This window comes from Pieris rapae, chromosome 15, assembly GCF_905147795.1.
Source record: "Pieris rapae chromosome 15, ilPieRapa1.1, whole genome shotgun sequence".
In the NCBI taxonomy this organism is placed as follows: domain Eukaryota; kingdom Metazoa; phylum Arthropoda; class Insecta; order Lepidoptera; family Pieridae; genus Pieris; species Pieris rapae.
Window position 1 is genome coordinate 7,381,419 of NC_059523.1, and position 16,795 is coordinate 7,398,213.

Below are 16,795 nucleotides of genomic sequence, written 5' to 3' on the forward strand. Positions count from 1 at the left end.
TTCGATATTAATTCAAAATAAGGTGAATAAATAAATATTTCAAATCAATTTAATTACAGCGTATTTAGTACATAAAAAGGTAAGCTTTCATCAAATTTTGTGAAATTTTTTTTTGTAAAAGGAAAATATAAAACCAAAAACAAATACAAGAGTTTTAGATCTCTTTTTTTTTCCATAGGACGTTTAGTTTTGCCGAAAATCGAGAAAAACCGTTTTTACCCTTAAAAACTCATCCCCCTCCCCTTCCCGACCTCAGATCGCCCGTAAATTATCTTCCTTCTTTATAACATTCTCCTCCTTTTCCAATGTGTTTCCTACGATTATTTTTTTCGGTTTAAAAAATTATCGACCCTGGTCTATTAGTGTACGGGCGCTGATGTAAATGAAACTCAAAGTACAATATTAAATTTATTAGTAAAAAATATTATACATCTTCCACAATATTGGAGAATCATAACTTAATTATTTAAATATTTGATTATCATAGATTAGAGCACTTCCGATTTATTAAAACATGTCATCTTACGTCTACAGCGAGAAGCACAATATTATATAATATTGTTTAGCGTTTTACGATGGCTTACACCGCTTTTACAAAACAATTAAATAGAACATTTAGGATTACATCGATTTATTTAGGAGAAATTCTAACATTTACGCCGTGGTGACACATCTCTAAAATTCTATCAATCTCGATAAATATTAATTTCGGGTACATTACGATAACAAAAATAAAATATCTACATTGGATTAACGAGCTCTCAAAGTTATTAATTTTTCAAAGTCTTGACTACATACGCTAACTAAGTACAGTAGCACGAATGCCACGTCATACACGCCGTATTCATTACTGTAGTCCCTATGACTACAGCGTCTTAGTTAAAATTTATATTTAGGTTAAAATTTGAAATATTAATTGATATTACTTATAGATAACACTAACGGGTAACGGTCGTCGTACATCGAAAGCTAAAAGCGCGATGCAATATAAAAACTCGTTCAAAACGCTCGCTGTACATCAAAAAGTCCACTCATATAAAACCGGGCACACGAATAATATGGACAAATTTGTGCGAAACAAACCCGCCGCGGCCTAAGCTAAGGGAAGCTTCAGACAGAAAACCTTTCCTAATACTAAACTGGATTATTATTTGTATACCTTTATCAAAGTAAAAACCGCGAACTTACCTAACTAATGTAGAGTGGTAAATATTCCAGGAGCATTACGCTATATCGGGATAATGGTCATACTCAACATTTAGAAACACTCTTAGCACTGTCTCTCTCCCACATACAGACGAACCACGTGTGCGAAAGAGACAGCGCTCTACAAATACATCGATTCCACTCTTATAGAGCACTGTCTCTCTCCCACATACAGACGAACCACGTGTGCGAAAGAGACAGCGCTCTACAAATACATCGATTCCACTTTTATAGAGCACTGTCTCTCTCCCACATACTGACGAACAACATGTGCGAAAGAGACAGCGCTCTACAAATACATCGATTCCCTTTTTCTAAGGCCCATATCGTCAAGGGGATAATCACAATGAATTCAGCGGAACAATTCAAAACATTGATCCCACGCACTATTACTAAGCATATATATTTCAAAAACTAAAATAATATTCTGGCACGTAAGCGGACGCATTATTACTAATGACTGTCGAATCTAACCGATCGGTCGTTCCTAGATGTGACGAGATAAATTCGTAAAAAAAATTTTGTACTACCAGAAATTTTGATATTAACGCCGACAAATTGCGAAACTATGAGATGAAGCACCATAAAACATCAAATAAGACAGCTTGATAATATAAACCGCTATTTACAAGCTCTGATAATAAAATCCAATTCTCTCGCTCCTACCATATGACAGAAATTATATTTGAAAATTTTGTTATAATTCCTACGATAGCCAAAAACTTAAATATTCATCAAAACGGAAATCAATTTAACCTATGCCATAAGTCTCTCATAACTAATCGTCTCTTTCTCTCAAATTGAGTTAACGCTCTGTTAAAAAGAGACAAAAAATCAAATTTCAAGTCTGCCTATAAAACTTTGATGTACAATATTTTGATAAATATTGAAGAGTTTGGCTCAACGTCAAATTCAAATTCAACCTTTATAGGAGCGAGTTACATTCCCATAAATTTAATCTAACGCACATGCCATAGCACTAGAAATACACACAAATCCCACGAGGCCTTATTATATCATTTAACATACATTTAATACAAATAGGCTAAAAGCAATTTAGCAACATTAAAATTTAAGTCCGTGTATTTCTAGTGTCCACGTTGTCATTCGCCAATCACACAGCCCCAGAATTGGGTTTCAACGCCATTTTTATATATTTCAACAACGCCCTCCGCCTAGAAGACTCGCTTGGTGATTAAGATGATGAGAATGATAATGTACTGAATCATGAGTAATCAATCTTTTTACTTCCACTTGGCTTATCGATTTTCATTCATTTTGTGCAATCCGGCTCGAAGGACCATTGTGTAAATATAAAGATTGATTTAACGGGTTTACATTAGCAAGATGGGACGATAGTACAAGCAACTGATCGAACTTATCTGTTAGTGTTTAATAATAAAAAAAACATGTTAAAATGTAAATCTAAAATTTAAATAAAAATTACTCTGCCTAACAGATTTGGAGCTTGTAATTCAAACTCCGCACTCCAAAGTGTTTTAATTAAACCAAATAAAATATACTTCTGGTAATATTTAGTATCATTTAACATTGCTAGTTCTTTATATATTTGTACAAATCATATACGACTTTAAATAATAGAAAGTGACATTATGCATTCCATAACTAGCAATGTGCGGTGAATTAATTACAACCAGTTGCTTGTCACTGCATGAAGAATTATGTAAGGACATACAAGCTTAGTACCGAAGCGTCGCAAGTCGAACTACCAAAATTATTTCCTTTGATAATTGTGTAAAACCAATAGTCTATATTATGGTAAACCGATAAAAATCTACGAATAATTAACTTATAAAACGTTATTATAAATAGAAATATCATTTAAGATCCGGTAAAATATAAAAGCTGCTGTGACGCTTCGTTGGTGGATATTTCCGAAATGGGATATAGTATAGACGTCTCTTTCTAGCGGGTAATGCTAGAGAAAGACGGCATGCATTTAGTGTGAAGGATGATGCCATTTTTCCCGCAAGCGATATAATTTAAAATCGCATAGTCACATAGCCAATCAAACGCAATTGTATTAGTTTGTATGGACCATGTATTTCGTGCGATTTTACTATCGTTTGCGGGATCAACATTTTAAAATGTTTACAGCGAAGGTGGCGCGAGCATTATGGGTATGGGGAGGCGGAGCGTTTGTTGGTCGGTGAGCTATGAGTGATATGCCGTCACATACGACGCAGGGAAAAGGCCGCGCCGGTGAGCAATCTCGCCCTGAAATAAAAAAAATCAAATAAAATTGGCTGTATGTGCCAGGATGGTACAATTCTCAATATTTAATTTGTTATCTCAAATAGTGTTAAAAAAAGAAAATATGTAATTTACTACATATTATTTATGGAAAAACTTAATTTGCATACTTTATGAGTAAAAGGGGGTATAAGTTCTTACCTGCCACCAGTGCTGGTCTGAGCGGTCAAGTACAGTGATGACATCACCCCGTCTGAACTCCAACTCGCCAGCCTCTTGGGGTGTGAAGTCGTACAGCGCCTGTACCAGCATCTGAAATATTTTTATTATTGTTTGAACAATCTGTATTTTTATGTTCTATCATCAGTAGTTACCACAGCGCACTCGACGACACATTTTGTGGTCGGGCCTCAGAGGCTGAATAGATGAGGCTAAATACAGTCTCATGTTAGAGCAAGTACAAAATAAATTCACTCGCTACCTCTACAAGAGACTGTATGGAGTGTATCCCTTGTATCCGCTTATGTACCCGACCCTGTTTGTTCTGGGTATGGTGGGGTACGACCAGCTAGGCCTCAGAAGAGAGCTAGCTGTGTCAGTTTATTTATTTAAGATTCTTACGGGTAGGGTGCATAATCCGGATATAATGGAGAGGCTGGGTCTACGGGTACCAAATAGAAACCTGAGACTTACGTCTAAACTTTTGGATGTACCGCGCGCACATTCCAACTGGATTAGCAAAGCGCCACTCACGCGGGCAATACGGATAGTGAACATAGTTTCTATTGAGGTGGACCTATTTGTTTGTACACTGGCTGAGTTCACAAGAGTTGATAGCTATACTGTTAGTTATGGATAGATAGATTTAGGAATATAAGTTTAATTTTTTAATGTTTTTATCTAGAATAGTTGGTGTGGGATTTTGGAATTCTATCGTATTAGTAATTACTGTTAAGATAGAAAAATGTAGTGATAAATAAAATAAATAAATAAAAAATAATTTTTTTATGGATAATTTTTACACACTTTGGGTTATATTATTGCATTTTTATTAAGGATCCCTATTTTATTTTAAGTTTAATATAGCCTTTGTTGTAAGATGCCGATTTCTAATAGTAATTAAATTGAGTTCGAGTTTTACCTCGAATATAAAGTCGTTATTATTTACTTAGTGATTGATTGAATTATACTTGTTTGTAGTCTTGTAATAATAGTAGCCGACGGCAATTTATAGCCCCCCGTGAGTTCCCTTGGTTTGGCTTTAAGTATGTGAGCGTTATCGTGTACGCCCACTCGTCCGCTTGTAAAAACATATTTTTGTTTGTATACTATATTTTCTCGTTATTCCAAATATGTATTATTAGACAACGGAGTCGTTTGTCCTTTGAATAACTCAAAATGTTTCTTATAAAAGGGAGCGTTCAAGTATTGTGTAACGATTTTTTGGGGAGTGAGGGGGAGGTTCCACTTGCAAAAGGTTACGAGACGGGGCGGGGATTTAATTACGCGTTATTGTTAATATTATTCTGGACTTTAGTTCTGTGTTAAATTTGAAAGGACATGCCAATCTTCGAATGATATGGCACTATTGGTAAGTGTCCTTTCAAATTTAAATTTTAACATTTAAAAAAAATGGGGGAGGCCTTTGCCCGTGGCCACACAGAATCAGTTATCGCAGATCAACAAAAACAATAGCTTTAATGTATATATTCTGATATAAGGCTATAAATAGTAAGTAGTACTGTGTTAAGTACTGGTAATTTTTACGTATAGAAAAATGATCACGATACAGAAATATGAGGCCCAGACCTAATTGGATGTAGCGCCACCGGGTTTTGTTACATAGTTCGTTACTTGACAAAATAAGACAGCAATTTCTTCAATATATTATCAACTCTGTGTTAAATAAATGCTAGGGCCTCTAGTTGTAATTTGATATATGCATACAATACGATCTATTTCTGTGACGTTATCAGGGTCACGCACGCCGCACTATTTACACACCCGTTGCTACGGATAAACAGTTTCAAATAGTCGTCCATATGTCATGTAGGGTTGTCACATGGAGCTAAATATTCATATTTATTATCTATACACAATTAACATTAACACGGAGTTGATAAATAAGGTAGGACTTTGAACTCTTTACTTGGAACTAGACTCGCCGTATTTAATTATTAATTGCTCGATACGCTTTGTATGTGCGAATAACACGAATTATCTATTATATGGCCATTCAAATTAGCATAATATGCTAGCACCTCGTATCTCAAAGATTGATAACCCTGTAAAAGTATTAATTAGCTTAACAGTTGGAATTGAAAAAAATCATCAGAACCCAGTTTCTTCTTCAAGTAAATCACTACTTATTAAATAAAATTGAAAAGAAGGTTTCAATTTAAACTTTAACTGGCAAAATTTTTCTCACAATATCTCTTGTCTTCACTTTTAAGCAATTTGGAATAGTTAAAATATCCTATCCTATACCATATCCTCAAATCGACAGTTAATTAATTTGTAATATTTGATGTTGACAACCCTATTACTAATGAAAACAGTACGCTTGATGGGACTTTCCCCTGTTTGTTGAAATTAATTGAGAGTTTACTTTGTCGATAGCCTTCGGGACTAATTTGATTTATTTATAACGATTCCTTTTAATTATCGAATCGAATGGTTTTAGGTCATTCCATTAGCTCCATTAATAAAGATGTACCTTGGGTATACTACAATTTCGAAGTTAGGCATATTTCATAGGCAATTTTGTTATATAATTTTTTTTATTTAAGAAAACAAGAAATAATCAAGTAATTTCCAATTACAAATTTAATTTTTCATCTGTCTTAATGATGTCTTTAACCGTAATCTGTGATGGCTATAAAGAAATTTTGACGTTTCATTTCACGAGAAAAACAAAATTATTTTAATACTCAATAGACTAAAAACCGAAATTATAATTTTTAGATCTATATTAATAGATCTAATAGAACTTGTAATTTATAAAAAAAAACTTTAATAGCTATCACCTATCAAGAACCATAATAAAAAAATACCTAATTATATACCTTTTATAATATTTACAATATTTCGGCGTGTAAATGTTTTAGTGGAAAAAGTATAACTTTAAAGGGTCATTCACCTGAAAAGGTTACGAACTTGTCACATCTCATCTTTGTTCCTTGTCTATATACTGCAATGCCTTAATAATTAAGGAGCAGAGTTATTTTACTTTAACAAGTATATTTATGTTATAATTTATTATAGTTAAACAAAATTTTCTAATTACTAGTTAAGCGATATATTCGCGTCATATTACACTAATTAGTACTTTTATATTATAAGTATATTTAGCATTAAAACAATCGAACACTGCGTTGCTAGTACTATAGTATCTTTATATATTATTATATGCACAATAGTGGAGTCTAGAATTATTAATACTATTGATATATTTTATATTTAAGTCGTGTGTACAGGACAACGTCTGTCGAAACCTTATATTCCATAGATTAAAAATGACAGATATTATAAAAAAGTCAATTTGCCTTTGGAGATATTCAGTACGAAGCAACCGTGAAGTATCTGCTAGACTACATGTTATGAAGAACATTGTTAGAAGCCTAGAATTTTTATGTTGTATTTTTATATTTAATTCATCCAAAATGTTCGGTAATTAAAATAAAAAAAGCCCCATCCATTTTTTCCGTAAAACATCTTTCATAATGTCACTTATATATTGATGTATATGTGGATTCAATATTACAGACAAAATATTATAATATGAACTTATATTATATAGAGATTTATTTTGTGAGGTGGTGGTGTGGATTGTGGAGGTGAAATTCTTTTACTAATAGAAAGCAACGTTATTTGAGATTGTCACATAATATATTCAAACATAAATACTTTTTCGTAGTAGCAGAATTAAGTCGGAGAAAAAATCTAAAGATAAAGATTCATATGGACGATGCCTTAACTATGAGATATATAATTGAGTTTTTGACTCTTCAATAATGTCAGCAATAGCATGTCTAGCTTCTTAAATTTATAAAAACAAATTCCACATCCAGCTGTCTGATCGCGTTAAATTGAAAAGATACTAAACGGAATTTAGAGAGATTTTCAATAATATCTAGAATGATTTAGGTTTAGATATATAATTTTACAAGGCTTACGTGTTACGTTTTGCTAGTTCTTTATATATGCATGCTTATGTGTTTAATATACATTATATACCTATATATATATTTCTCTATTTCTTCAAACTCGAAAATTGTCTAAACATTACCAGTTATGAGGGTTTAACCATACAACTTTAACACAACGAAAGATTACGTTTTTGGCTTCGCGCTGAACAATGAGTATTAAGCTGGGTCATAGTTCAACTTTTGTTCTCGGTAGCCCCGAGATAAAATTATCTCCATTATTTCAATTAGCTCGGTGATAGTACGACTTTAAATAGATTTAATTACTTTATATAAACTATTAAGAGAGATTTTTCTCTTTTATATGTTAAAAAATATACGAGATAAAATAATATAAACACAATTGTAGAAACTTCTTGGGCGTTCGATTCTACTTAGTACCGATTATTAAATATAATTAATTTTATTAATACCTCTTCAGGCACAACATCTCTGAGTTTGACGTCTTGCAGGCGGCTGACTGAGGCGGTGCGATGGTAGTCGACTAATTCATTGAGCGAGTTGAACTTCACAACCCATAGGAAGAATTTGCTTGACGCGTCCCTTAGTACTTTGAAATGTTGTACACCATCGGGACATCTGAAAAAAAAATTACTGGTCATAGTTATTTACTAAGGGGTTTCATACGTGTTGCCTCTAGCATTCGTAGCACGTACAATTTTTGCGTTATTGTTAAAACTATGCAATTTCCATTTATTTTTGTTTATAAAAAAGAATGAAAACATACACATGCAGTGGTTGTCATATAGTTAAAAACACTTTTTATGAAAAATATACACAGTAACTAAAATATCTTCCTTTTATTTACAAAAAGGAGTCTTACACGTGTAGGAGTCTATTTTCTGTTACTGGCCGCTTGGACGCAACATTTTAAAAAGGATCCACAGCTCGTTCTTTTTTTAAATTGGAAAATCACATTTCTTTCTTGGCTTTATCTATTATTTAGGCGGCAAATCAACATTTTATTTTGTTCAAAATTTGCAAAAAAAAAGTTATGGCGCGTCAATGAAGCAAATATTTTTTAATTTTCCATATGTATGTACATATGTATAAGAGGTCGTACATAAGAACAGCTGTTTAAATTGTTCTGTTAAGTTTTTAATGCAATTGATCATTATAAAATACATGGAACTGTTGACTGTTCTTAGAAACGCTCGGCCAAGGATAATCTCTCCCAGAGAAAATAAATTAATTATTCGTGTTGCTAAAAAGACTGAATTAAAGGCTCTAATCAAATTAAAAATGAAATTTTTTCGTCCGAGAAACATCTCGTCAAGACTGATTACGCCGAAGATTAGTGGAAGCTTAATTGTTTGGCAGAATCTCGAAAGGTATGTTCAGTAACTTACTAAACAACACCGAAAGAAGCGATTAATATTCGCTAAAAAATTTGTTAATTGGACGGTACGAGAAAGGAAAAAGTGATATTTTCAGATGAAACAAAAATAAATATGGTAAGTTCCGATGGAAAGCGTTTTGTTAGACGTTCTGTAAACAGTGCTTTTAATTACACAAGCGGTAACATTAAAGTTTGGGAGTATTATTCCGCATGTGAAGTTGGACCCCTTTTGAAGGTACAATGCATCAATATATGCACAATGTTTCCCTACTCGGACGATCACAGGGTATTGGCGTCAAATGTTTCCACAGCGAAATGAAATCGTTTATTTGCTATGATAGTGGTATAATTAGATAGATTAATTATAAAACCAGCACAATCCATATATAAATAGGCATGCAAATGTCATAATACTTTTTATAATGTCATATATGTACTAAGAACATTAACATGATGTCATATTAGAATCTAAAATTGGGGTCAAACTTATGGGACGTTCTATCTTGTTATAAATCTATATTCGTACAGAAACGCTCAAGGAAAATATATATTCACTCATCTTAAAAGTCTGTTCTGAGTGACGTCTGTTTTCTTCTTTTCTTAGTGTCCTGTATTTATGTTGCCACATACATACAATGGTCCGGATTTTAACCCGATCTCTGATATATTTTTAAAAAGAAAGTCTCAAACAAACGTAACACCAGTCTACAGAAGCATTTGTTGAACCATGGAATTCAATTCCCCTAAGAAAATGTATGAAATTGATTGAATCAATGCGACAACGTTGCAGTGCTGTTATTGAAAATACTGGATACGCAACTAAATATTAATTATAACTATTGGTAAACTGTGGATAGTGTTGTTATTTCGTAAATAAAAATACTTAAAAAAAATTATTATTATTACTGATTTTTTCTAATTAGTTGACCATTATTGTTCATACCTTAAAACTGATTTAATTGTCTGTCCGTAGCTCAAATATAAAAACTGCACTTGTGCAATGGGATTTACATTGTTTATGTAAAAAATAAATCGCTGAACACATGTATTATTTAATTTTATAATAAAAACGATTGCGGTAAAGTATCACATAACGTCAGGAACCGTTGGTAGTGTAGGGTACGTGTGTTTCTAATTATACGACCGGCACTGTATGCTTTGTCCTATTCCTCACGGCCAATTACAATTTGCTTAATCAGGCTTTCTTAGTCTCACAAGCGTGGCGATTTCCTAAGTCGTTAGAGTTAGGTCCCGAGAGTATAAGCAAAAGGCACTCTCGTCAGCTGTTTAATTGGATTCAGTTTAATTTCGCTTATTCGTTGTTGTACGCGAGTGGTTAAAATAAAGTAAAACTAAATCTTTATTATTAAAAGCACGCCGATGACCCACGAACCGTACTTTCACTGAGAATTCACGCAAATGAAAATATAAGACAAACAGAAACGTCTCTGTATTGATTTATTATTAACGCCCAAACCTATCTCAATATGTACATTTTTGTCCATCTTAGATTGACATCTTAATCCTCATTATTGATAATGGTAGCCAATAACCAAACGACAGATTGTGACAGCCATCTGTCGATACAAGCTATCCATGGTAGGTCGGATCGTAAGGAGGTGTATGTTGATAGACCTTTGTATGAAAATGATAGTTCAACTGTGCCAATACCCTATCTTGAGATTTAAATTTACACCCGTTTTTAAAGCTTTTTGCTACGATTTAAACACAGACATGTATATTTTCATATTATTTGTAAGGACTTTTTTATTTTATTTGGTTTATATTGATTATCAAATATGAGTGTAAAGAGCGAAAAAATTCAATTTTTGGCGACGGGTAGTCGCCAAAAATGGATTGTCTTCGTAGGTTGTTTTTAATCTGAGATATTGGGTTCGGGCGTAAGTCAATTACAAGATATTTTGTGAAGTAAGCTCTACATTACGCTAATAAATTTCTAAATATCATAATAATGGGTTCTAAAGCTAGGAATTTCTTTGTATATTTATGATTTTCTTAAAAGTATTTGAACCTTGTTTACCTGACATACGTTGTTTTGGGTCTACGCGCCAAATAAACAACTAATTGCAACTAAAAAAGTGGCCTAAATTTTCAATGCTATTTGCACGCAATACTTGCATACCAAACTAAATAATTCCGTGAAATGTTAAGAATATCTTCTAGCAAATATTTTAAGGCAAAAGTGGCGCGACGTACCAGGAATGCAGAAAACAATGGTAGTTGAATGAAATGCTAATGTCAGTGATTCCATGTACTATTTCATACTTTATTATTCAAAAACGTACATCAGTTAGATCCAAGTACTGATCTCATGAAAATTAATGATAAATTCCATCTTCAACTGATAAACACTAAGAATAAATTAGATTTTTATGTTTACTAGAAGTTAAGACCTCGATTTCCTCCAAAATACAATTTTAATATAAACCGAATTAGTTGCTTTACCACGTAATTCATCGTTTATATCAGAATGCCTGCTTACTTGCTACTAGATACTTATAATACGAAATACTTATATATGAAAATGCAAAAGATTACATGATAATTTTCCTAATTTGGGTTCTGAATACGTCTTAATGGTCATCTATCGTCTATGTCCAACCAAGTATAAAATAGCTACTTCGTCCTTAGATTAAAAACTCATCCAAAACACAAACGCCACATAGAATTTAAAAAAAAATAGAGCATTTAGTTAAGTGGCATGTCGTGTGTTCGATCCCAAGCTGTTCATCATGTATATCTGAGGCTGAACGCAATAATATACACGAAGACTTACGACCGAGGAACAGTCAAAATAAAGAGTGGTTAGTACCTTGAGCAGTTTCTTCAAGACAATCAAGATGTTAGTTACCCTAAGCTAATCAGTTAACCTGCGCCTACATTTAAAAAAAAATAGCTTGTATAGTAATGTATCATTACTGTTATTGATATAATCTAGTAAATAGTTTTTATCTCGCTACTTTATGAAATTTAATATCAACCATCAGGCTATTTGTTGTGGTCAGTTCCTGATTAAGCATACTGTATTATTTACCTTATCACGCTATTTTTATATGCCGATATAGGCCGACATAGTACCCTGACTCATACATAGGTTTTCGTGCATTGCAATAATCGCATTTTCATTGTACACAGTTCGTTTACAGAACTTGGTAAACCCGAGAGAAACAATATGGAGAAGGAGTTTTAATCTACAAGGAACCATACAAATACTAGAAGTAACTATAATTTTTAGATCGTATACTAATACTTATATTATGAAATGTAATCTAAACCATTATAATAAGAATTTATCAAAAAAGCTTAAACATAAATATCTATAAACGCAATGTCGACGTAAAATAAAAATCAACAAATATGAACTGTTTTCTTTACATAGATAATTCTTGATAAAAATATTTAAAATACTACATTAAGTCTATATTCAAAATAACAGTGTCAGGTATGAACAGCCAGTATCTGGTTTAAACATTCAAGTATGTAAACAAACCATATTATATTGGACTCTATGGATTTACCAACTAATGGTTTCTAATTTTAAAATCTCAATTCAAACTTTGCTCCTTCAAAGTAACTGCCAGGTGAGCAAATTTTAATTAAATACATTAATGACGAAGGCCCCAAAATATAAGAAATATGAATCACCCATAGATGAGAACTGGTTTCAGCCCGAGTTGATTCATACTTTACGATACCGAACAAGTTTCAACACTAGAAAATCGTATGAAAAACTTATCTTGCTATATACGCACGAGAAAATGTTTCAAATTCTTGTAAATTGCCACGATTTCTGTGTGTCTTATCAAATTCATTAAATCACTATAGCCGCCTTTTCAGGATTCGTAAGACGGGAATATTTTTAGAATTTAGAAATAAATATTTATATACATTACTTGGGGATAATCTAACATTGGTCAAATAAATTTGAAAATTTAACCAGTAGTTTATGAATGTGTGCGAATGTAACATACAAGAATACAAATCATATCAGTTTACAATATTAGTACAAATTAACTTTGATTAAAACATAAATTTTTCAGGCTATGCTTGTTGGAGCGATAAAGGTTCTATTTAGAATGACAAGTTAATATGCCAAACAAAGGGACTTTTTCATAGAAGGCTCGATTATTCAGATTGAATGGGAAAATAAAACATAAAAATATATCAACAAAATATCTTGAAGAGTAACAAAAAGTGATACAACTTAGAGAACTTTCTCAACTGGAAGGTTTTCTTAATGTTAATAAGAGTCATATAAGTATGATTACGACTACAGCGTAATATGTTATAATCCCATGTTCGAGTTGGAAGTGTTCGAAATTTAAATTTCAATATCGAGTATAAATACACATTTCTCGTGATTACACAGAACGAAAATATGTTATTCTTAATTGATAATTATTTATTTGAACTTTGTTACATTATGATTGATGTACACGGGGACTAACGTAGTTACATACATATATATTTTTAATGGATATACACACTAATTCATATTATGTATTCTACTCGACGGTCGTTGTCAGCGGACAGACTGCCACATCATTGACGATCAGACTTCAGGCCAATTTTTAAACTTATGTGTTATTTCAAAGACACCAAGTAAAAATAATATACAATAACAAATTTACAATTCACATTCGTTTTCTCTAACTATATATTATTCATTATCTACTGGAATGTGGTTCAAATAGTTTGTTTATGCGACGTTTTGAAGCCGAGAGTATGACTCACGTCGAAACGCTAGTCATTTTTTTATTTACCAATTTAACTCCGAACGGAATTGATTGCAGACTTGACGCACGTATGGATAAAAAGAAGGTTAATTATACAGCACACGTCATACGCACTAGGTATAAAATCAATTTTATATACAATGTATATAAAATTGATTTTATACCATATATATTTTATGTCATAAACTATGGACTGGACACATGTATGTTTGCCGTCAACAATGACATGGGAACCAAGCATTCATAGTTATATAATGGTAATATAAAGATAACCATAAATAAGGTTATTTCAAAATAAACTTATTTGAAAAACATTCATTATTTTAAGAGGCTCTCTTTAAAACACGGAAACAAAAAATTAGATTTGATGTGTTTGATGTCTTTGATATTGAACATGTATTACTTATCCGATAGCTTAAATATCTAAGTTTAAAATACTGGCCTAGGATTCTCCAGTCATTGTTTGAACAGGAATAACTTGAAAGTATACATTATATTAATAACAATTTGTTTTATATCTATAAATGAATAAAAATAATATGTCTAGAACAATATATATATTAAATGATCAAAATTTTTGTTTAATAAGAAAAGACTATAATTTTATTACATTCATGACAAGTGAAAATTCGAGATATTTTTATCATGTTAAGACGAGGCAATCTTATTTATATAGTATATGAATATATATTTTTACTCAGTACTCATGTCTTTGAAGAAAAAGAGGAGTCTATCATAATATGTATAATTCACAAAGGTTTTGTCTTCTAAATATTCAATATAAATATAAGTTTACTTCAGTTGTTAATTGTTAAGCTCTAATTTGAATGAAAAATACTTTAGCTTGTCTAGACAAGCAATATTTATAATCTACCTTGGTTAATTAATTTAAACCAAATTTGTTTTATGTAAAACAAATTCTATAACAAATTCTTTTAATGAAAGGTTTATTAACCATTTTTTTCATACAAACATTCAAATTTTATTTAATTTAATAATAAATTATTTATTTACAAAGGCATTTTTTTGTTCTACTACTCATCAATCAAACAATAATATCCAATAATACCACTTACTTGACTGATAATGAAAAATCTCCTGGACTTGATTGGCTAATCCTTATTAGGAATCCTCCTTCTGGTTTATTTGCTAAAAGCTTTTCAGCATCTGCTCTTGTTATCCTACCATAATACCAACTAAAAAGAAATTTGTTTCATGTTTAATGAAATTCAAGAAACAATTGTTATATTTAACAAAAATCTTTACACATTTTTATAACAACAATTTTCCAGAAAAAAAGCAATTTTATAATTGGCAATGAGCAATATGGTATGGCTTACCTGTGATTTTTCATTTGGATGTAATTACTAGGAATAAGACCCTCCTTTCCATCTAATTCAGCTCTATACCAATTCATATCATCCTCCATATTAAGTATCTGTAAAAGCAATATATATGAAAGAGTATAGTAACTCTACACATTCGAACTGCAATTATTAGACTTTGTTCATTAGAAAACTTACTTTGAGAACCTGGTTTTTCCTGAAACTGAGTTCATCATCCGCAGTAGCAGTGAAATCGTGTTTTGCTATAGCCTCCATGTTCAAATTAGGCACTTCACTCTAATGTCACTGATTACTAAAATAACTCACAAAGTACACAAATTTACGACTTTATCAGGAGCAAAAACGAAAGAATAATAGTAATGCATATATTGATTACTTAAAACAATCAGTCATTATCCACAAAAAGTACAAATTTTGCAAATATTAATTTATTCTGATCTTATAGAACAGAGTACAGATATTAGTTTTCTAACACTGATGTTGCTACATGCTAAAATATATAATTGTAATTTTCTATCTTTACTATTTTTCTTACCATTTGCCAAGAGAACAGTTCTAAAGAGCCACAGTTACAGAATATAATTTAAAAGTAATACTTTTAATTAGAACGAAGATAATCTTCTTATTCAATCGAATTTAATCAAATCATCGTAATGAAACAAAATATTAAATTATTTTAAAATAAAATCATAGAAAAAAAAATCTTGCGGCTTCAGAGTTAATAAGAGAAAAATATTTTAGACATTGTCATCAATACATATGCAATATTATTATTTATGTATGTTAATCATTTTTTTTAAGTTCTATTAACTAAAGATTATCGTAAATAATAAAAACTCATCGGTTATTTATGTTGTTGTAGATGAATATGCATTTTTGAGTCACGTCTCTTTTTACTATCTTAGGTTTAAAGACATTTATTCTCATAATAGACATTAGTCACTTACATGAGAACACTTAAATGCTAACGTTACAATTTGAAAAAAAAAAGAAACTTGGTAGAACTTGGATGAACTTTCATTTCCGTAGATTGGGATCACTCAATAGATGGTCTTTTAATCTTAATTTAAATATTGCTGGGCTGCCAGCACTTTTTACATTTTTTGGGAGTCTACTATACCGCAGTACTCCCCCAACGCTCAATGTTTTTTTGCCATAATTGGTTCTATACTTAGGTAGAATTAAATTATGAGGACGTCGTGAACTGCGCTTTTGAATTTGATTTATTTTAGTGAATGTAATGTTAGTGTGTATGTAGTTATTTAAAATTTTATAGATTAATAAGCTGGTATTGTATTGAAATAATTGTTTTATATTCATCAGTTTTGTTTCTGTGTAGATTTTTTGTGTGGAAGTTAAGTATGGGTAATGAAAAAGCAATTTAATTACTTTATTTTATTTTGAGCAATTTGAAGATTTGATATGTTAGTTTTAGTCGCAGCTCTCCAAATTTCAATCAGGTAAAGAAGGTGTGATTAAGCCAAAGAATTATAAATAAGAAGACGGACTTTACGAGGAAGGCTCCGAACTATATGTCTAAGGGAACCTCTTAGAGAAGATAATTTAGTTAATAAATGATTTATGTGCGTTGTCCATATTAAGTTATTGTCAATATATAATCCAAGATATTTTTCGCTTTTCTTTTCTATTAGAGGTACATTATTTGTTGGTAAAGGCAGATGTGGTGGAATTTTAAAGTTTTAACTTTTAAAAATTAAGTACGAAGTT

The 16,795-nt window shown here is 31.4% G+C and overlaps 1 protein-coding gene across 1 annotated transcript; it reads right to left on the reverse strand.

The window, feature by feature from the left end:
* Positions 1–395: 395 nt before the first annotated feature.
* LOC110992781 (growth factor receptor-bound protein 2) lies at positions 396–15,553 on the reverse strand. Its single transcript, XM_022258740.2, has 6 exons — positions 15,245–15,553; positions 15,062–15,159; positions 14,798–14,917; positions 8,039–8,204; positions 3,622–3,732; positions 396–3,444 (listed from the first exon to the last, which is right to left on the reverse strand). Exons 1-6 carry the CDS (start codon positions 15,320–15,322, stop codon positions 3,382–3,384), a joined length of 636 nt encoding a protein of 211 aa, XP_022114432.1. The 5' UTR covers positions 15,323–15,553; the 3' UTR covers positions 396–3,381.
* Positions 15,554–16,795: the final 1,242 nt, after the last annotated feature.

Bases quoted from the DNA above. Each gene is read 5' to 3' on its own strand.
- LOC110992781 (XM_022258740.2), bottom strand. From the start codon at position 15,322: ATGGAGGCTATAGCAAAACACGATTTCACTGCTACTGCGGATGATGAA. The intron at 14,918-15,061 runs GTAAGCCATACC...ATTTCTTTTTAG, and splicing joins ATCCAAATGAAAAATCACAG to TTGGTATTATGGTAGGATAA. The intron at 3,733-8,038 runs GTATTAATAAAA...AAAATATTTCAG, and splicing joins GAGATGTTGTGCCTGAAGAG to ATGCTGGTACAGGCGCTGTA.